At 42.3% G+C, this 22,569-nt stretch overlaps 1 protein-coding gene across 1 annotated transcript in view; it reads right to left on the reverse strand.

Annotated features, from left to right (window-relative positions):
- RND2 (Rho family GTPase 2) overlaps positions 1-22,569 on the reverse strand; it is a 65,207-nt gene that overhangs the window by 38,075 nt on the left and 4,563 nt on the right. The window contains exon 2 of the mRNA XM_075846952.1: positions 13,720-13,807. Coding sequence (XP_075703067.1) covers positions 13,720-13,807 — 88 coding nt within the window. The remainder of the gene's footprint in view (positions 1-13,719; positions 13,808-22,569) is intronic.

Consider the following 22,569-nt stretch of genomic DNA (forward strand, 5'->3'; position numbering starts at 1 on the left):
TGTTTGCAGACTTTCACATTCATCTGTATGTGTCACTTCCCCTCGACTTACACAATTATCCAGAAAATAAAAAATACATTCTACTTCTCATTTTCACGTCTAACCAACTTCTACAGAAATCCGATACCTAATGCCTGAAGTCAACTTTACTCTGACAAAACCAAAATGTCCAGAGGCCGTGATCTTTCCACTTATCAAGCAGCCTGTACCATTATCTGTTAATGAGGTTTCCATTTATCATACCATCCCCCCAAAAAAATACAGACCCTGCCATTTGGCCAGATTAGCATTGCTTAAAGTGTAACTACTCTTTCATGGTGTTCTGCAGAAATCATTAGTATAGAGGATTGTAGGGTTTTTCTCATCAACGGTTTCTTTATTATGGAGCACAGATTCTCGTTACAGTTGGTCATACACTAGACATTTTGGACATCCAAAAGGCAGATTGAAACCATTTTCTACACTGACCATCGGCACCTTTTCATGACACGAAGGCGTGTGACAGATGTCGACCGAAGGCAGGTAGCTGAATAAAGGCCCTTTTACACTGGTCGACACTCGGCCGGTGCGAGTGCCGATCAACGAGACATTGTTAATCGGCACTTGTTTGCTCCTGTTAGACAGAGCTATAGATGGGGGCGAGCAGTCGTTATTCCAATCGCTCATCCCCATACATTATCATCATGTCGGCAGCGAGTCTCCCGGTTTACACAGGGAGATGTGCTGCCGACAACGATAATATTTTACTTCTTTAGAATGATACGACCAGCAGATGATCCAGCGTTTGCTCGTTTATCTGCTGATCGCTGATCTGTTTACACAGGGCAATAATCGGAAAAGGGCGTTATACGAACGCTCGTCTGCACGATAATCGCCCGGGGTAAAAATCGTCCTGTTAGCAAAAAGACAGATCTGCAACCCCTGAATGGAAGCTCAGACCAAGCTAAAGATCAAGGTAGTGATCGATTGGCAATTTTTTTCGCTTTAATTTATGGCATTGACGTTCAAAACAACAACCTTCACAGACAAACCGTGAATTGCAGATCGTTCCGAAATGGACGTCTGGAATATATGCTATAGACAAATCAGATACTGCATTTTTTTTGCAGAATTGTATCCAGTTGGATTTAAAAGCCATGTCGATTATGCTTTTGAAGACAGTTGAAAACAAATGGTATGTGGGAGCACGGTGGCTCAATGGTTAGCATTGGGGTCTTGAATTCGAAACTGGCCAAGAACAACACTGCATGGAGTTTGCATTCTCTCCTTGTGTGGGTTTCCCTCAAAATCCAAAAACAGACAGTTTAATTGGCTTCCTATATAAAAAAATAAAAAAAGTCTGAGATAGGGAAATTAGATTGAGAGCCCCATTGGGGACAGAGACTGATGTGAACGGTGACAATCTCTGTTCAGCACTGCGTAATATGTAGGCGCTATATAAGCAACAGGAAATAAATAATGCTATTCCAAAATAATGGCCAACAGAATTGTATTTGCACATTAGATGCATACGTTTGGAGCAGCTCCTTAGGTATATGATGAGCATATATCCCAAACAATGTGTGTCTTAAAAGGGGTTGTCTTCATGAGACAACCAACTTGGCGTAACCAAAAAAAAAAAACAGCAGCCACTGCCAGCACTAGAGGTCTGATCTGTTAATTGGATTGAGCTGAATAAGTGCTGTATACATATTGGATCCACTAGTGGTAGTAGCGGCCAACAAGTAATGGGGTTATTACATATTTTTTATAAAAGAAGGATATTCATAGCATACTTAAAAGTCATGCAACTTTTTAAGATACTTTTTTGTTTTGTACTAAAGATTTCAGAAGAGAGCTATTAAACAATAGGAACGCTTTCATCTATGGATAATTATGAATATAGTACATGAGGGACCTGCACACAGAGAAATGATTACATCAGGCAATGCGGATTGTTCGGCTGATGTAAGTCAATACTTTATGTTGCGTGTAATTTGAATAATGGTTAAAATAGAAAAAATAAATTACATAATTTGTCAAGTGTGTATATAGTATCACGTGTATTGCTGTATGAATAATAGGACTCTGGTACAATTTTGGCGCTATCCATAATACAACTCAATAACATACTCATGTAGGCTACACGTTCATACGTACGATTTAATTGTTAAATGTGCAGATGGTTGACGGATACGCTGCCTAAAAAGCACGCAGAGTATCCGCCCTGTGCTCCGCAGGGAATTCCGGGCGGAAAACCGCACCAAGCTGTGGTGACGTTTTCCGCCTGGAATGTTCGCTGCGGAAAACTTCAGCACTTAGCCGGCCTGCTAGCAGACCAGCCCCCTGGGATGATATTTCATCCCAGGAGACTGCTGCAGCGGCGATCAAATGGGATGAAGCGTAATCCCAGGAGGCCGGACCTCTGACATCATCCGGCCGGCATCCTGGGATGATGTTTCATCCCATGTGACCACCGCCACAGCCTGTGATTGGCTGCAGAAGTCACATGCGATGAAACGTCATCCCAGGAGGAAGAAACAGACTACTGGGTAAGTTTTAGTTTTTTTATGCAGAGTTGCGTTTTTTTGTGCCGGAATTGCTGCGAACCACCTGCCAAAAACGCAACAGCTGCTATTTGTTGCGGGTTTTACCTCCCCATTGAATCCATTGAGCAGCGTTTACGCAAATACAATTGACCAGCTGCGGAATAAAATTCTGCACCACAGGTAAATTTCTGAGCGGTTTTTCCACTCCGTATTTATGCAGCGTGTGGCTGAGATTTTTTTTATCTCATCAACTTTGCTGCTATTGTATTTGCTGTGAAATTCCATTGTGGAAAAACTGCAGTATATACGCAACTTGTGAACTGACCCTTAAAGGGCATATGAACACAGCAAAGCCGTACGCACACACCCTGTATGGCGGAATGGCGATGGAATTATAGAGCTGTAGGTTGACAGTGTGCTACTATATGGTTTCTCGGTGAGGCGCCATGTTCTCCCCTAGAAGAATTCGATAATACAGCATGCATAGTAACATACCACAACTTTCTAAAAGCGGTCTATGGGCTACGTATTACAGATTCATAACACAGAACTGTGATACGGTGTACCTGAGTTTTCAGGTAAATAAAAATAACATACCGTAGGTCTTTGAAAAAAACAAACATAGAAGTGATGCGGCACATTTAGAGTCAATACACAGTGAAACCTCTTGAGAAGACCGCCTGATCTAGAACACATTTTTCTGGGAAGGATTTTTACATTTGTTTGTATCCTTGGTTTATAGACCTTCTTGACCAACCGTCAAACCATTTTTCCCGATTTTGGGTAATTGTTTCAAAGAAGTTTCACTGTATTAGGCAACTACCCAAATTGCTGCCATTAGCCAAGACAGTAACTATCGATCTGTAGCATATACCCAAAAATTTCTGATAAAATGTTGTGAGGAATCAGAGGCGTCTATAGGCTAGATTAGATGGAGAGGAACCTTATGTGGTTTTGTGCTTCACAACAAAAAGGACTTAAACCAACTCAGAAATTCACTCCTATGGGAGTTACAGAAACAGCATAGCTCCGTGAGCTTGGCTGTTTCCGTGACTCCCGACCACCTAACTAGGATGTGGCCGGGAGGCAGCGGGAACCAAGTAAGCTAGAACTGGGTTTAGGGGGCACAGTTCTAGAGAGGTGCGGGTCCCAGAGGTGGGACCTGCCTCTATCAGACTTTTCGGTCATATCCTGTAGATATGCCATAATTGTCCAAGATGGGAAAACCCCTTTAAGATCTACACCAACCTGTTGTATGTGAACGCTTCTTCTTGGCATAAAAGCGGCGAATATTACCATTCTGAGAAAGAAAAAATGAAGAGAAATCCTTGCGCGACACGAAGTATACAAGCCTAGTAACTCAATTATCAGAGCCATCTCCCAGAATCCCTTATTCACGGCATATTTGGGTCGTTGTCTTGCTCTGATAAACACAACTATTTTGCTTCCAGCTCCCTTGACAAAAAGGACAGAGAATTGTCTACTGCAAAGTTCAGCAAAGGCTTCTGGGGAAACGCCATGAAATTAACATGAGAATGATAGAGCTCTGAGTGAACCATTGTCCCCAGCAGGGTTGTCAATAGAAGAGGGTGAAAACAAATGTTAAAAAGCCAAGCCAGAGAACCAGCAGAAGGGATAGAGATCTCACTTCTTGTAAACAAGGGGTGGCCTGGGAAAATCCTCACCTCTCTGCAACATGGCTTTCATTGTTATAGGGAACGTGCTACAAGCCACCAATGCGAAGAAGATGCAGAAAGGGGCCACGCTTGCTTTCTGGTATATAATGACTGTCAACCCTAAGAATTAAAAAATATGAGCATCATATCAGAAACGTCACAATAGGACATTACCGAAGGTAGACTAACCTTAAAAGGGCCTCTCTTAATTAAACCTGCCTCCTTACTTTTGATTGACAGCTTACTTTTCATTGACAGCATTCAGTATGAGCCAGTTTTCGGTGGTGGGCAGGCATAAGAAGAGGAACAAACGAGACTGCCGTATTACCATAAAAGACGCAAAATGTTTGCAGACCGTTTTTTACGGTCAGAGGAGTTTAGGAGAGGGGATAACGGCAATAAACATAGCGTAGTCGACTGCGCTATTGATTCTGTGAAAACAACGGAATCCTTTCACAACGGTGACAAAGGGAAACCATTAGCAAAGTTTCCGTCGCCATTGAGATCAATGGGGATGCAAACAGAAGCGAAGGTTTCCGTTTGCCTTTCCGTTGAGGTGTTCCCCTGACGGAAAGAACCGACAGAGTCCCTCAACGGAAAGCAACGCTGATGTGAACACAGTCTAACTATAGTGGGTGCAAGAGTTGTAGTTTTTACCCTAACCCTGATTCTTAAAAGAGCCTAAGAGCCCCTCTGTCCCAGATGTTAATGGATGCAGATGGAACCACTAAGTGGCCCCCTGGTCCTCCACATGGTGCAGGCAAATATCCTCTAAATAAATTAGGGACCCTAAGCCCTCTAAGCCCATTTAACAATGGAGAGAGCTACTTTAGGCTGTGTAAGATTTTGCACACACCAACTTCTCTTTAAAAAAGTTCTACACTTTGTGGAAAATCTTGCTCAATAGTAAACAATGGAGATAAGACGTAAATTTTTTTATATATACACCGATTTACCGAATCTGCAACTCTGTTGTAGAAAAGACCCATTCCAACATAGTGGTTTAAATATGGCCAAAAAAATGATAGTCTGACAGGATAGAGGGTGGCATTGTGTAACCAGAGTTATATCATTGCAACTTCATGCCCTCCTGTCACTCCTGCCCTTTGGCCTTCAAACAGAGAAGTCGGCTTCCAAATATTTTCTCAAGACCGGCGAAAGGCGAGCAGACAGCGCAAAAGAGCGGAGTCCAAAACCATTCTCTTTATTTCTGGCAGCAATTGTTCGGCAATGACAGCAATCCCAACATATCATGTATTGTAAACGTGAATTGTGGCTCCCAGCAGGGAAAGAGTTAAATAAAAGAAGAAACAGTAGTTAATGTTCCTTAAAGATCAATAAGCAGAATGCAAAGACAGAAGGCTATTGAGCCAATAATCAATTAACGCAGGTGGTAATTACGAGCCCTTGAATAATATATTAGCGAGACATTAGTAGAGTAAGAAATCTGTTCAGTCTGTGCAATCATTATCAGTCGGAGGTCTTTAAGGGCTTAGCAATATTGCTGGAGAGATTTCAGGCAAGTACCGTTTTATTTTACCAAAAAATAAATACATTTTTTTAAAAAGTCGCAAATTAAAGTGAATCTACACTAAAAAACAAAAAAAACGAAAAACCACTTCTTTCACGACTCCATGCATGAGGCATCTATTCATATGTTCACAAGAGGTTCTTGAGCATTCAAGTACTCTGCAAGACACGGCACAATTAAAGTTACGGTACGACTTGTGGAATTGACATGGTCCATTGAAATTTGATTATCTGGCTGGATGTAGAAGTGAATACATTTGCCAAACATGCATGATAATCCCTGGAAGAGGGGTGGGTGACTGACACCCTTACGTCTGAAAGACTCTATTGAATCTGGAATTGACAATAAAACCACTACCGAAACCCATAAGATCATCTTAAAATCCAGATAAAGACAAAAAGAATACCCTGACAAGTTTACTTAAAGGAACACTCCAAGGAAAACTGATAGAATGTGTTACGTCTTGTGCAGGGCCCGAGGGGGTGGTGCATGACCAAGCGATTTAGTCTTTTATGTTCTTTGAATTCCTGGGTCATGCACTGCCCCTCAGGCCCCGCCCTAGGCAGAATACATTGCCTGGAGTGTTCCTTTAAGCAATGCAGCCATTAATTGAACAAGAGTCCTAAAGTTTGTCTGCAGGCATGCAAATATATAATTGGAATGATTCTCCTAATTGATTTATCCAAATGTAGCATCAATTCATGGCCCTAAATGGAAAATTACTGGTCAAATACATTTTACTGAAGAACAAACAAGGTATTTGTTTATGTAGAGCACGTCCGCTCATTGAGTATATGTACATAGACGTCTGTATGCACATTCCTCCTCTATGTAAATAAAGGGGCACCTGTCCCAAAATCTGCTCCTGGCGATGGAATCAGTACATGCAGGGATGGGAGGAGGGGTAGGCAAAGTAGGTGGCTGCCTTGGGTGCAAATGAAGGATTACAAAGACTCTGCTTTGGGCACCAAGAGAGCTTGTTAACCACTGACTACATGCAATACATGACACAATCTACTTTGTTCCTTTTGGAGAGCCCCTTTAAATGTTATGACTGAATAGACATTCAACCTGGGACTCACCACTTTGTTGTTTTTTTTTACTATTAAGGCTTGTCCACACGTAGCGGAATTGCTGCGTATTTTCCGTCCGAAAAATACGCAGCAGAATACAGTAGCAGCAAAGTCGGTGAGATTTAAACAAACGCTGTGTAAAAATTCAGAGCAGAAATTTACCTGCGGTGTGTATTTTTTGGACCGCATCATGTCAATTCCTGCTGCGGATAGTGGACTGAATTGCTGCGTTTTTCAGGAGGAGATGTCACCATCTCCCAGCATTGAGAAAAACACAGCAAAATATGCACCATTTTCTGCAGTGAAAAACGCAGGAAATAGTGCGTTTTATCCGCAGCGGAAAGTCTGCTACTATCAACGGAATTCCGTTACGTGTGGACAAGCCCTTACACTGTATGTCCGTAACACAAAGTACATGTACAATATTTTTATCTTGCTTTACTGGCATAGTGAGATCACACCGTCCAAGGAGTCGACCTGAATTCTGAACACTGCAGAGCAATTAGCACAGGCATTGTACAAGATAACTGCAGCTATAAAAGCGGCGTCATTAGCAGTTAGCGGGCAACCTTGTGGAGAGAAATCCCTTCATTACCTTTATAGAATATTTTCTAAGCAAGGAGAAGTTTAACGCAGAATATATTCAGGTATTTAGTCTGCGAGGGCTACGTCTTATTCGGTTTTTAATTTGCCTGTAATTATACGGCTTTTAAGATGAATAAACTACTGCTAGCGAATAGTGAAGTATAGGACAATTGGTCTAGCAAGGTGGCACGGTCCACAGCTCTGCTTTTTAGCTGCTGTGAAACTACAACTCCCAGCTTGCCCTGATAGCACTTGTAGTTTCACACCAGCTGTAAGAGCGTCAGGTTGCAAACCACTGGCTTGTCGTTTGAGCCTACGTGATGTTGTGTAAGGCCTCAAGCACACATCCGTGGCCCTTTATACGGCCGCAAATCTCGGATCCGCAAAACAAAAACCGCACACTGATAGCTTCCGTAGTTTTAACGGACCAATGAATGGAATGCCCGAGACTGATTAACAAAAACGGACAGGACTAAAACCGGTTCTATTATTTGCGTAACGGCCACACGGTTCCGCAAAAAAAAAGACAGATGTGTGCATGGCCCCATAAAAATGAATGGGTCAGTGCGCTATCCGTTAAAAAAAAACAGATAACACACCGAAGCATTTCACTGAAGTGTGCTTGAGGCCTTAGTGTCCTGGTAGCAGTGGCGGTGGTTCAGGTATTTACCCGGGGGCCAGAGACTCCTAGGGGGCCCACGGGATCCGGCCGGTTCGCCCCAGTTCTCCCGGACCGGTTGTTAAAATTACAGCTGGTTTGGCAAACCGGGGAGAAGCAGCACTCAATTGTATCCACGATCTTAAGAATGCGGATAGAATTGATTAGGCCAGCGCATGCGAGGCACGGAAACCATCGGTTTCCTGCCTCGCCAATAGGCACTTTACGGATAATGCAGGCAGCTCTATGTCATTGCGCTGCCTGTATCGTTGCGCTGTATGAGGCCTAGTCTCTCACTAGACTTGCGTCGCTGGAGGACGGCGGGGGAACGGGGACAGGTGAGCATGTAATGGTTTCGCTTTCTTTTCTTCAGTGGGCAGTGTTGGAGGCACTATCTACAAAGGACTCTATGGGGGCACTATCTACAGGGGGCACTGTGTGTATGTGGTGCTTTACTTTACAGGCTTTGACAGTTATATTCAGGGGCACAGTGCATGGTACGATTATATTCAAGGGCGCAGTGCATGGTGTCATATTTAGGGGCATATTGTGTGGCTCCATGAGAATTTAGTCTTCGTTTATAGGTGCGGAAATGTTGGAAAAGTAAGCAGATGAAGACATCGGAGTGGCAAATTCTACAGAAATGGGTCATGGCCGGGAGAAGTCATCATGAGGTCTGGACTAGATGTAGAAGACAAGAGAAAAAGAACTAGAATCTGAGAAGTCACCTGTAAATCACTGGATTTATAGAGGAGCCCTCACCTCTACTGACATCTCTGTTATAGGAAATCCTTGCATTCCACAAAAAGTTGACAAGGGGAATAGTATCACCTATTTGTCAATGCTCGCACAGAAAGGTGGTGTTAACTACAGACACGGGCATGGCAGGGCGGCGGTGAATGGGGGGGGGGGATTACGTCTGGGGGGAACACCCAAGGGCCAATGGTCTATTTAATCCTCCACTGCCTGGTAGAGCTGTGATGTGGGTGCAACATTAATCAGCAGTGTATCTGTAATAAACACAAATAGGGACATGGTGCTGCTCCTACGGGCATTAGGTACATTGGTACAAAGGAAGTACATCAAACCCCAAGGTTTATCCATGGCCACAAGGTATTTCTCAAGAGTTCAAGTCAAATAACACTGCATCCCATTGGTTTGCATCAAATATCACAGGGCTAAATAAAACAATGTTGCCACAACTCGGCAACGCCCATATGTAGCTGTTGACTGGAACATTGGCCCAGCACAACACCAATGCACAAGTTGTACACCAATAGAAGTCAACATAAACCTTGCTCAACCGCAACAAAAGGTGTGATATGAACATTGACTTCTATTGGAATGTGACTCAATAATAATATATTTTCGCAAAGCGAATCAAGAGGAAGTTGCATTGAGCAACTCAACTCTCATGACACTCTAGACGTCTACCAGGCATTGTAAGGATGAGATTACAGTCTAGACGGGACTGCGCAAGTACAATTACACATGACAGTCCACACGTTCCCTACCTACAATAACAATTATGAATCAATCTGTGGTTAAGGAAAGTTGTTATTGGGAATAGGACGGAGCTTGTGCTTCCTCAACTCTTTATTAGCAAACTAAATAAAAAGCAGAATATTTTCCATTCCTGCATTACATTAGCCCAGTGTGACTACAATGTTACAGCAGATATTTTACAGCTGCCTTCGGCTCATAAGAAGCATCGTAAAAGCCAATATCTGAAATTGGAAAGTTTTCAGCAGTAATGTGAATTATTAGGAGGTTGCATTTTTTCCCTGTTTTTAGATTTATGGCTTATAGTGAATAATGGGGGGAGGGCGACGACGACTCTCCTTCCATAGTCCACATCTGGTTTACGTTAGTCTGGGCAGCAAAGAATGTATCTTTGTTTCCTGAAACACTAGGCTTGATCAACATAACCCATTTATGCTAAAATGTTTACTGCCTCAGTCCAGCTTCTTAGCTCAAAAATATATTTTCCGACCACTGTACCATACTTAAAAATATTTTTTTAGGAACCACTCTAAACAAATAGAATACAAAGTGTTATGTCTAGTGCAGGACCTGAGGGGGCAGTGCATGACAAGGATTTTATGAACACTAAAGATAAAAAAAAAATCCTTGTGTCATGCACCGCCCCCTCAGTGTATCAGTTTTGCCTAGTGTTCCTTTAAGAAGTATGGTAGCCGATACCTATAAAATACACAGTATATGACTACATTAGATGCCTTATGATGTTTTCATCTTAAAGGGAAACCTGTAAACAAGATCGGTTTTATTAAGATTATGGGATCTTCACAATGACGTAGTAAAGTAACTATTAAACTGTGCCAACTAAATACCCAACAAGTACCCGGAAGGCCATTTCCGAACTCCTTAGGTAAGACCCCCTGCCAGCTCTCGCCTGCCCTGTAATAGAGGTCCTAATGTAGTACCTTAAACTGTATCATAAATGAAAAATAAAACACAGACTATTCCCAAAAGGGCACAATGGGGCTTTGAACTCCTTATTACAGAAATACAATAGTGGGAGTACTAGGGTAAAGATGCCAACCAACATGAGTTATCCCAATTGTTGGACATGTGACACATTCAGACGAGCGTAGCTAACTTCGGATGTGAAAAAAATTGCAGTCCGAGGTGCACCCGTGCGGGACGCGTTGTTACGGATCACCCATAGACTAGAGTCTATGGAGGGATGCGTGACACAGTAAAATAGGACAGGTCCTATTTTTTCATGGACCCTTCACACACTCCGTTAAAACAACGGTCGTGTGAACGGCCCCATTGAAGTACAGGAGTCCGTGTAACGGCCAGTGTTTTAACAGCCGTCACACGGACTACAGATACGCTCGTCTGAATGAGCCCTTATGGTGTACCAGATTGATATGTAACAAGTGTAAATTAGTGTAAAAATCCCTTTAAGCCGAACATATGATCAGCGGCAGTAATATTTATCAGTTTAGGATGCAATAATATGTAAGTGTCAGTTCACATGATGCGCATTGCCGGATTTACTCTTGCACAGCAGGCGGTTGCTTTGCATTATGGGAACATTATAACACGGAGTTAAAAGCTCTTTGCCACAAGTAACTGCAATTACTTCCACACAAAAAAGAGCAATTCTTCATAGCACAACACATGCCAGTTATACACATATTAGAAAATGCTTAAAAAAATTGTAATTCAAGTTAAAACTGCGTTTTAAGATGAAGGAGGCAATAAAAGTGTATAATGATAGCTTCTTCTGACATTAGACTAACCGGGTATTATCCGGACGTTACGTTTGGTATAAAACACATTTTATTACTTCACAGTATGACAGCTTCAAATGCCAATAACTGTATATATAATCGCTGGTTCAACCTGCTAACATTAAAAGTGATTTATGCTCCCATATACCACGTATAGCGAGCAAGTGGGAGGGGCCTGTGCCAAGATACGGCGAGCTACGACGTCTGATTTATTGAGGTACAAAATACTCAATTCCCTTTATATTCATGATATACTCACTTCAAATGTATTAATAACCAACCAAAAAGGCAGAAGCTAAAATATGTCCTTATTTACAAGTAAAATGTCCCTCCTGTCTGGGGACATATAAATTGTTGTCCTGTGTGCGCACGAAGAATGGAAAACATTGCATCTTCAACTGGTAAAAACCAAACGTCTGACATAAGAATAATGGTGCCGACAAATACGGCACAAAACTGCGAATTACGTGCAGACATATCAATGCCTTGAAGGATATGTACACCTTTGAAATAGTTTTCTTTTCTTTTAAAATAAAACGGTCTATTAGTGTGTTTGGTGTGACTTTCAAAATACTTTTTATCAAAAATGAATTTTTACTTTTTAAGATACAGCCGCTTTGTATTCTGTATACATAGCAGCTGTATCTAGCACTGAAACCTGTATCTGTCAGTTCCATGGGACTGAGGGGTTCAAAGTCAGCAGGTCCTGCGTGTCTCTGCCACCCATAATCGAGCGGCTAGCGATCACATCCAACTTAGGATCCTCATGTGATCAATTCCAGGTGGATCCTAAGTTGGATGAACTTGGATGTGATCGATAGCAGCTCGATTCTGCGTGTCAGAGACATGCGGACCCGCTTCCACTGAAACCGCCAGTCCCACGGTCCTGACAGATTCAGGTCTTTGCGCACGATACAGCTGCTCCGTATACAGTATACAAAGCAGCTGTATCTCAAAAAGTAAAAATAATCTTTAATAAAAAGTATTTTGAAAGTCACACCAAACCTCCTGATAGAGTTTTTTTTTTTTTTTTAAATAACGATTTGTAAAGTTGTACATATCCTTTAAGGCCTCGTTAAAACGAATAGACCGTCCCATTCATTTTTGAAAATCTGAAACCTTTAATTTGGTATTGGTTTCAATCTGATCTGTCGCCTTATTTTTTTACACCATATTGCAGCTTCTACAAAAGAACAGGGTGGAGGTCTGATGTTAACGGATTACAGCCACGTCCATGTTTGCAGCTCTAATCAGCTTTGTTCTTAGAGATGAACATGGATGTGGCCAAGTAATACACAATAGGTCAGAATTATTATGGTCTTTGCGCTTCGGTTGACATTTTGTGCAAGTATTATCTTGGCGCAAACATTGCTGCCCAAATTTATTATTGCGTGTGCCAGAAAGAACCTTGATTGGCAACATGCTCGCCAAGTCTGGTCGCAAACTTAGAGTATGGCCATGGATTTGTCAAGTCGTGAATTGCACGAGGTTTATCACGCGGGTGCACCAGACTTGTGTCGCAAAATACTGGTCTAAAGTATATTACCTAATAAGTGCTGTAAAAGAAGAGAAAGGAGTCCAACATGCACTCAGATGCGCCAAATATCTTTGAACAATTTGCCGCATCTGTGATGTGGTTTTTTTAATCCGCAGAATGTCCATTGTAGTTGTGTAACCGCTGGTTATTTGTTGCAGGTTTTCCCCATTTAATTCAAGGAGGTAAAACTCGCAACAAATAGCAGATGTTGTGGTTTTTGCGGGGGAAAAGCAGCGATTCGCCACAAAAAACGCAACTCAGAAAATCTTATACTTACCCAAAATTTTGCGCTTTTTTTTGTCCAGGCCAGCATCCTGGGATGACGTTTCATCCCATGTGACCTATGCAGCCAATCACAGGCTGCAGCAGTCACATGGGATGAAACGTCATGCCACGAGGGCGGACAGCAGGGCGGCGGAGGAACGCGTTGCCATGGCTAGGTAAGTATGAATCCAGTAAGTTAGTCTAGAACCCCCTTCATGATGAAAAATAACAGAGAAAAAAAAAAAGCATGCTTTTTGGGATACTCTCTCTTTTTCTTTTACTAGAGAGATGGAGATATAAGCGTAACTAAAATCTAATGATCGGATAATTCCATAAAAAAACATTTGTCTATTTCTTGCTTCTTGGAAAAGGGGACAATCTGGTCCCACCTCGGTCTACTTAGTTTGTAGTTCTTAGAGTAAAAAGATTATAATTTAGGTACAGTGGCCTTTAAAATAAAAAAACCCTGAAAGTTATTTTGCTGGGAAATCCACAAAAAAAAACCATATAAAATAGTCATTATTTGCAGCTACAGATCAGCGCACCGGCCACGCTGTGTAACTCGCAGACAGCCTGCCGATATACAGCAGAAGCAGAGACTCACCAGACGTGTCCCACATGTTCAGCTCGATCCTCTGCTTGTCTATCTCGAAGCTGGCCGTGTAGTTCTCAAAAACAGTTGGGACATAATTCTGAAATAGAGAGAACAATATTATTACATAGGACACGGACCTCACAGAGAAATACTATATGTACATACATGGGGAGAAGGCTTATTCATTGCACAATAGGATTTTTTTTAGTAGCTCTCCTAAGTTCAAACTATTGTTTTTTTGATCCATTTCTAATAACAGTTTTAACTACAATTACACGCAAGCTTCAACCACTTTACCAAATGTTTATATGCTTTACAACTGGGATGAGAAAGAGGTAGTGGATAGGGGCATGTAAAAAAATGGGGCACCCTCACACTGCTGAAAAGACTCAACGGGAGCCCAAAGACCTACCGACCGTTCTTGCCAAAACCTATAACTAGGTGTCGCATCAACTTCGCTTCCCATCTACTGTATGAGAGAACATTATATAGGTTTATGAAGGAAAACATCCAAAACGGGCAGCCCGCAATGCCCAAACTAAGCTTTCCATCCTCCGGGGCAAAGATACTCTTTACTGCCTAGCCCTATATCTAAATACCCAGGCCAAGGCAGAGTGGCTTGTTGGTGCCCCCTTGGCCTCCTAGAAACTTAGGGCAACCTTGGGTGCTATAAGCTATAGCCATCATAAAACAATCTACCACCTTCTTAGTGGCTAGCAGGAAAGATGTGGGTGGCAGCTGCCCGGCTGTATTTTCTGATCACTAACAATATTTTATAGATTTAATGTTTATTTTATTTCCAGTATTTTATGTAGAACACCTTTACATTGGAGGCACAATCCAAACCGTAGGGATCAGTATTCCATATGATGTAATAAGCGTGTGTGCCATGTAGACAAGATACCTGAATACTATAGCTACGTTATTTTGCACTTGCACTTTACTACCCACTTTTTTTTATGGCTTTTGGCAGTATGAATTATATAAAAATGTGGGTATTATTGCTTGTTACTGGGTCGTACTATATATTCTTCATCTTGCATCCATTGTGACTCCAAATTTTATTAAATTCATTTTAATATAGGATAGCAATAAAGTTGGCATTGTTGGATTATAGGTGATGTGGGTTGCTCCATCATTTTGTAGGATTAGTAGGTTAGGGATTGACATATTGAATGAATTATACCAGGGGCGTAACTATAGAGGGTGCGGAGGTAGCAGTCACACCAGGACCCAGGTGCCTGAGGGGGCTCAAAGGCCCCTCTGCCACATCCGAAGACACCAGTATTATTGAGAATACATGGTAGGTGGGGAGCCCTGTAATAGATTTTGCATTGGATCCTAGAAGGTTGAAGCTCTGCACTAACATCCACTATCGCATGTAAAATACACAATCTGTCTTTAAAGACAATTTATTGGGCTCTCCTTTGGCTTTTGAGTTCCCTAGTGTCAGACATGCAGTGCCCCTCTTCATTTTAGGGACTACTTATCTGGTATCCGAGAACATAACGGCACTCTGGTAGCTTTGGTCAGTCTAGCTATTATATAATGGAATTCCCTAATATGAAGTGTCCAACAGCCTCAGAGTGATCTCCATTTACAGTATTGAAAAGCAATCTGCATTGGGACTCCGTTCATAGGTTCGGTCTGACTTTCCCCGTCACGGGAACCCATGAACGGAATCCAAACAGAAACTCACCACTGCTTTTAATGGTGAGGGACCCGATGCAAATGGTTTCCGTTTGTCACCGTTGTGTTAGGGCCTGTTCACATCAGCGTTGGCTTTTCGTTCCGGGGTTCCATCGGAGGTTTCCGTCAGGTGAACCCCGCAACGGAAAGTCAAACTGAAACTACAGCTTCCGTTTCCGTCACCATTGATATCATCCACTCATTAAGCGATTTGCGGATTAGAAGACTAACTACGTATTCATATATAAAACAACATCAGCTGACAGATTCCAAGCAGAGAAGTTTTTTTTCTGCACTGCACAGACTACAATAAAGCTAAAAAAAATAGTGAAAAGTTTAAAAAAGGTAACATTTTACATGACGACTATATATTCAATGTTAGTCAAATTTGGAGTGCTTTATCTTTCTGCAATACATTATCCTGCAATTCATTGAGTGGTTACTCGGCTCTGCTACATCTGTAGCTCCTATGGGCTATGAACGGTATAAATAGTCAGCTACATAGAATTCCAATACAAAGCCGCCATGCAGTCTGCCCCTGCACACCAGAAATTAAAAATAGTTGACAAGTTCATCAATTGAAATTTTTAATGTCACAAGGGATTGTCATTGCCAACACCGTAGAACTACAAGTCCCTGCACTAAGTACTACGTCAACGGACTTCCTATAATATTATTGCTGTCGGGTGTTTATTTGCATACGATTGAGAAATAAGATTCGAATAATTGGTCAGGAATATGACTCATTTATCAAATCATTGGAACATAGAACCACCCGGATGCGGGCAGCTCTTTGTCTCCTAGTTTTTCACTATACCGCCATGTTTCCTCCACGCCTTCACATTTCAAGTTGCCAGACCGTCTCATTTAAATGTGAGATGACAATGATAAATGAAATTCACAAGAATTCCTCCCTAACCCTATTAATCTGCTGGAATGATACGAACATCCCTGGAGATGAAAAAGGAAATTATCACCTGATAGCAAGTTATGTAAATGAAGCTATTCCTATGGGATGCTAGAAGAGCGCAGCTCCAGCTACCCTGTGTCCATCTCACATAATTGCACAGGATAAGACTAAAAGTGAATCCAACAGCAAGCACAGAATAGAATAGACAGGTGAAGTAAAGGCCCTAATACACCGGCTGATTTTGGCCGGTGCAGCGAGACAGGTCGTTGATCGGCGCTCGCTTGCTCCTGTCACACGGAGCTATGGATGGGGACGAGCGGTCGTTACTCAGATCGCTCATCCCCATACGTTATCATATCAGCAGCGCGTTTCGCTGTTTACACAGAGATGTGATGCCAACGATAATATTTTACTTTTTAAAACAATACGATCAGCAGATGATCGAGCATTTGCTCATTAATCTGTTGATCGCTGCCCTGCTTCGTATTCGCGATTGGAGGGGGTCTCAAGTGCTGGGACCCCACCGATCAAAACTTCTGACATGTCACTATGATATGTCAGAAGTTTGTTGAAAATTTAGTTCCACTTTAACAACAAGACCTTCCTCTATTACCACTGTGCCTTTATTTCGGCATCAGGAAGAAACACTCGCCCCCTTTTATTGCACGGTTTTCTGCTGGTTTTGTTACCATAGTATCGATATTTGCACTTCTGAGCGGTTACAAAACATTTTATCTCCTGCCAAATGTTTAAACATTCCTTTATTTTAACCTGATAACTGTATTTTTAATGAAGATATCAGACAAATCTAAATGTACAAGTGTTAATCCGCACTCACTAAAGTTAACAACGTCCTAATGGGATTACAGAGCAGATGTTTTCAGAGACTGCAATTGTTTGAAGTCTACAGGAAGAAAACAAGACTGAATGTGCGCATTAGTGGATAAGTGGACACAGTGTAGGCAGTCTCTTTAATCTTATTAAAAGGGACTGTCATCTCGACAATGCATTTCCATTCGCCCTATTATCATAGAGGGGGGTCTCCTGCTTGGGACCCCCTCTATGAGCCAGAGGGAAGGGAAAAAAAAAAAAAAAAAAAGAAGAAGGAGTAGCTCTGGTGGTTTTAGCCTCTCCGTATATTACATTGTCGGCCATGTATACTAATCAAACATAGATGGTCTAATTTTTAGGTCACATTTTTGTGCAAAAATCAGGGAAGGGGCATACACAAATAGATACGAGGAGACGTCATTTAGTAAAACTGGCACAAATTTTGGGCGAAGAAAACTCATAAATGCATCAAAACGTGCAATTTGTGTAAAGATTGAGACTTTTGATGCATTAACTCCGCCCACGCCACTATTGCACAAAGTAGGTGGGGCTTAGCAAAAGTTTACCAACAAATTTACTATAAATTTACACCAGAAACTAGCTGGCGTAAATTTCCTTTTCAAGTGCTAGAGATGTGCCTAATTTAATACGAGGCATGCGCCTCTTAATAAAAAACAGACTGGGGTAAGATGAGACAAATTTATTAAAGACTGGCGCAGTATTAATATTTCCCCCCCTTCGTATTTCAATTCTTTACCATTTTAAAGATATAAGTTTGCGGTCAGTGAATGAGAACACTTGTTTAGATTTAGAGGCTGCCAACCTATAACATGCCTATTCCTGCGCAGCTGAGAAATAGATTGTATGCAGTCCAGGCAATACTCGGAGGTAAATACATCGGCAGCAGATGCACGAATCCCTCCGTTACGGGGCGGATACGCTGCGTAAAAGTACACAGTGTATCCACCCTGGACGCCACAGGGAATTCCGGAAAAAAAAACGCACTAAATTGTGGTGGATTTATTTGGGCCAGAATGTCCGCTACGGAAAACAGCACGTGATTGGCTGCAGCAATCACATGGGATGAAAAGCCATTCCTGGAGGCCGGGCTGGATGGAGGTGCAGAGAGTTCTGGGTAGGATTTTTTTTCAGAGCGATTTTTGCAGCGGAAATCCCATAGAATTCAATGGGAAGAACCGCAAGAGAAAAGCAGCAGCTCCGCAGCATAAATTGACATGCTGCGGATTAAAACACCACACCGCAATTTATGACCGTTTTTTCAGCGTTTTTTTTTTACACAGCGTGTAGATGAGATTTGTTTAAATCTCATCCACTTTGGTGCTACTGTAATATGCTGCAGATTTTCTGCAATTAAATCATTTACGGAAAATCTGCCATATTTACACTACACGTGAACCCGGCTGTAGTTTGCTACAATGTATCTGTCTGGAGTACAGGACGTGTAAGGCTGCGTTCACATCAGCATTGAGCCTCCGTTGATGGGTTCCGTTAGACCAGGGGTCAGCAACCTATGGAACTGGTGCCGCAGGCGGCACGCGGAGATGGTTTGCTGGCACACTTCCCACTCCCAGTGTGCAGTGCCGTGGTGTGCTTGGTGGCACTGAACACAGGGAGAGAGAGTGGCACTTTATTATGCGCTTGGCGTTGCTGATCACCAGGAAAGAGCAGAGCTTCATTGTTTTTGTCGCTTCTGAACACTGGGCAAGCACACAATGCAGCACTGCTATCTCTCTTGGTAATCAGCGCCACAAGTTCAGTAACCACTCAGTAAAATAAGAGTTAGCAAAAGTTGGCAACTTTCTCTCCTGTGTACACCCCCCCAAGCTGGTGTTCAGTAGCCGTGGTCTCTCCTATGTGCACCCCCCCCCCCCCCCCCCCAGCTACTGCTCAGTAGACACAGGGTGACTCTTTTGTGCCCCCCAAGTTGGTGTGCAGTAGTCGCACTTTCTCCTGTCTGCAGTGCCCTAAAGCTGGTGTTCAGTAGCTGCGGTCACTCCTACATGCACCCCCACAGGTGGTGTTCAGTAGCCTTGCATGCGCCACAGATTAATAATTTTTGCAAAGAAAGTCAGGGAAAAGGGTCACACTGAAATGTAAGTTTAATTAACTGATCAATTGATTTATGTCACATACGTGGTAACAGTTTGTCTTATAGGACTCTCTTGTTTGCATGGCACACGGAGTACTTCATCTTTGATTTATTTCTTTTTATTGGCACGCCATACAAAAATAAAAAAAAAAGTTGCCTACCCCTCCTCTAGACCTTACGATTGGCTCTCCCATTCATGGGTTCCTCCGACGGAAAGGTCTAACGAAACCAATGAACGGAAGGCCGACGCTGATGTGAACAGGCCCTTACACAGAGTATTGCCTAGACTAGAAACAATTGTATCCGAACTTTCATTTATACATAAGAAAAATAGACACGCTGCAAGCATCATTGTAAAAAGTGCATGACATGTTACTGAATTACTGAGTTCTCCTACTGCAGCCGAACTCCTACTATGCTGCAAATCAAACAAATGAATGAATAAATAAATAAAATGAATAAATGAAGTTATTGCCCTTATTCATGGCTGGAAGATTCCACAATGACTAAGAGTTCTAATATATAATAAACCCCCTGCTGTAATTTAAGATATTAGAAGTCACTTTGGGGTATTTCATCATCTGCACAAAACTTCTTTTTATGGTCCAGTAGGGATATGTCCTTTCAATAAATCACAGCATGATACTACAAGTTATTTTCAGCTAGTCGGGGCCAAATACCCTGATCAACCATCAAACTTTCAACATGCACGGACAATATAATCTGGAAAATATATCCCTTAGCAAATGGGACATCATGAAAAAGCCTAAAAAAGGACAGAAGCAGTAAGTTACGTGAGAAGGCTGCTTATTGACCTACAACACAAGGGCATATGGCTGCTCCACAAGGAAACTTGGATACCGGCGGCAAAACAAGTCAACATATCATCAAATAGAAGTAGCGAAATGACAAAAACACATCAAGTGGAGGAAATATTGATGATACCGTGAATCCAAACACCCTTCTCGGAAATCCAAATGTGCTCAGAGGTATGTGACAATAGATACGAGCTTTCCTCAAATTGTTCATAAAGGATCCGTCATACAAAAAACGAGCGATGATAATCACTGCCTTCAGATGTGCAGACAGAAGGTAAAGAACATCGGATCACAGCACTACAATTCAATACAAAATCATGGACGGAGATTTTGGAAAGGCCACATTTCTGGTAACATTGGGTCGACTAATGACTATTTTATTGGCCGCACAAACGAGCGGATCAGCTGATGAACCAGCATTTGCTCATTGATCGGCTGATTGCCTCCCTGTTTACACAGGGCAATGAGCGTTGGTATGGCCACTCGTTTGCCCGATCATTGGCCCATGTAAAAGGGCCTTTACTCTCCACAGACCCTACAGCAGAAGCAGGTTTTGCCTCTATGGTACATACCATTCATTTTACAGTCTCGGAAACCCTTTTAGGCTTAGTTCACACAGAGTCTTTTTGCAGGCAGAAAAAATATGCCTCAGAATTCCTCCAGGAATATAATGCAAAAACCACGGGCAAAAAACGGCACAAACAAATGCGCAAAACTAGCGTCGTAAGTTTTTTTTTTCTGCCTCCTATTGATTTCAATAGGAGGTTAGAGGTGGAAACCACTTGAAGAAAGGAGAATGCCGCTTTTTTTTTTCCCCGCGAACAGCCAAAAGCCATCTGAGAAAAGAAAAACACCCTCCCTCCCAACAGAAAGTCGATTTGGCCTATTTTTTGGCACGGATTCCGACACGGTTCATATTTCCAATATACTTAACTCTTAGATTCTGCTCCATTCCCACCCCCCTCATTCTGTCATTTGGCTCCAAAGTTTACTGTCCACCAATATGATATATTGAGGCCACATGACTGCAGCAGCCATTACGTCACTATAAACCACAGTCGCGTGATGCAATTATGGATGACGAGTAATTCCGCCAGGACAAACATCTGAGTAGTAGGACCAATGAACAATAAAGGCTGGAGCTGAATTTTAAAGGTACAGTACAATGCTTATTATTTTCCTATTTGGAATAACTTTACTTCAATAGAAGAAACATTTGTTTCTATTTTAAGAGATAGAGCAGAGCTCCCAATGGACACATTTTTTGAAAGTTGTTTAATAGACTACGATGGTAAATCTGTAAGACAATACCACACGTCAGGCAAGACCCCAATAACAAATATCGTCAACAGTACGATTTTTATTTGTCTCCTTTAAACACCGTGAATTTTACATAAAACCACTCCATGCCTCCTGTTATATTTAAAGGAGTAATAAACCTAAAGATGGAAGCTCATAAAAGTAAAGTTTATGGAAGGAGCTGCTAATAGTCACACATATGTATGCAGAGCTTCTCTGAACTGGAGATATGGAAGATAAAACTAGTGATCATGGGGGCAGAATACGATAGTCAATCGCTTCTCAGTCTGAAATGGCTGATAACAGGAAATAATAGACTGTATTTAGCTGCACACTAAATATAAACAGAGTACGAACCAATTTTATATCTTCATAATCAGAGTAGTAGCTAACAGATTCAGCTCGCTGTCCTTGCCCTATATCAAAATATCCTGGCCAAGGCAGAGTGGCTTGCCGGCACCCCTTGGCACCCAGCACATGCCCCACCAACACCCCCTGAATACGTCCCGGTCATAATAATCAAACGCATGAGAGTCAGAACACTAAGTCATAATTATTCCACTGTTCACTATACAGTCCCAAAATTTGCTTTGGCATGATTATGAAACCCTCCAAAGGGCCAACCTCCAGGGTACTGCACCAGGATTACCCCCTTTTCTGTTACATCACTAGACTCCACTCTAATCTGTCACCTGTTTTTTCGCCACCAAACTTCTTCTTACGCTGCTGGCCTGATATTGTGAAGAGCATTGCCTACATACCTTTATTAGACGTCTTGGTGCCTTGGCAAGAATCAAAATAATGCCTCCACCCGGTATACGCTAGTTTGCAGTAAGCGTCCTACAGTTTTCCTTCTAATGCCTCTCCTCCTTCCTCAGCCAAGCGGTTACATAGATGCCGCTTCATCCAAATCCTGTCCTGTGCCGTCCGGATCTGGCGCATGTGCGTTGGCTTTACAGCCGTCCTGCGCATGCCGATCTCGGGCCCGCGTCTACCACTCTCCTCAGATCCTGACTGCACGGCGCAGGAATTGAATGAAGTGGTATCGGACGCAGCAGCTAGGATGAGGGGAGGCATTAGAAGGAAAAGTGCAGGTATTGACCCCTGAGAAAGCTGCAGAGATGGCAATACGCATGGGGTGCCAGATGGACGGGTCCGATACAAGGGGGTATTGACTTCTATTTCCACAGCCAGACATCTTT

Source organism: Rhinoderma darwinii, chromosome 13 (assembly GCF_050947455.1).
Source record: "Rhinoderma darwinii isolate aRhiDar2 chromosome 13, aRhiDar2.hap1, whole genome shotgun sequence".
NCBI classification, from domain to species: Eukaryota; Metazoa; Chordata; class Amphibia; order Anura; family Rhinodermatidae; genus Rhinoderma; species Rhinoderma darwinii.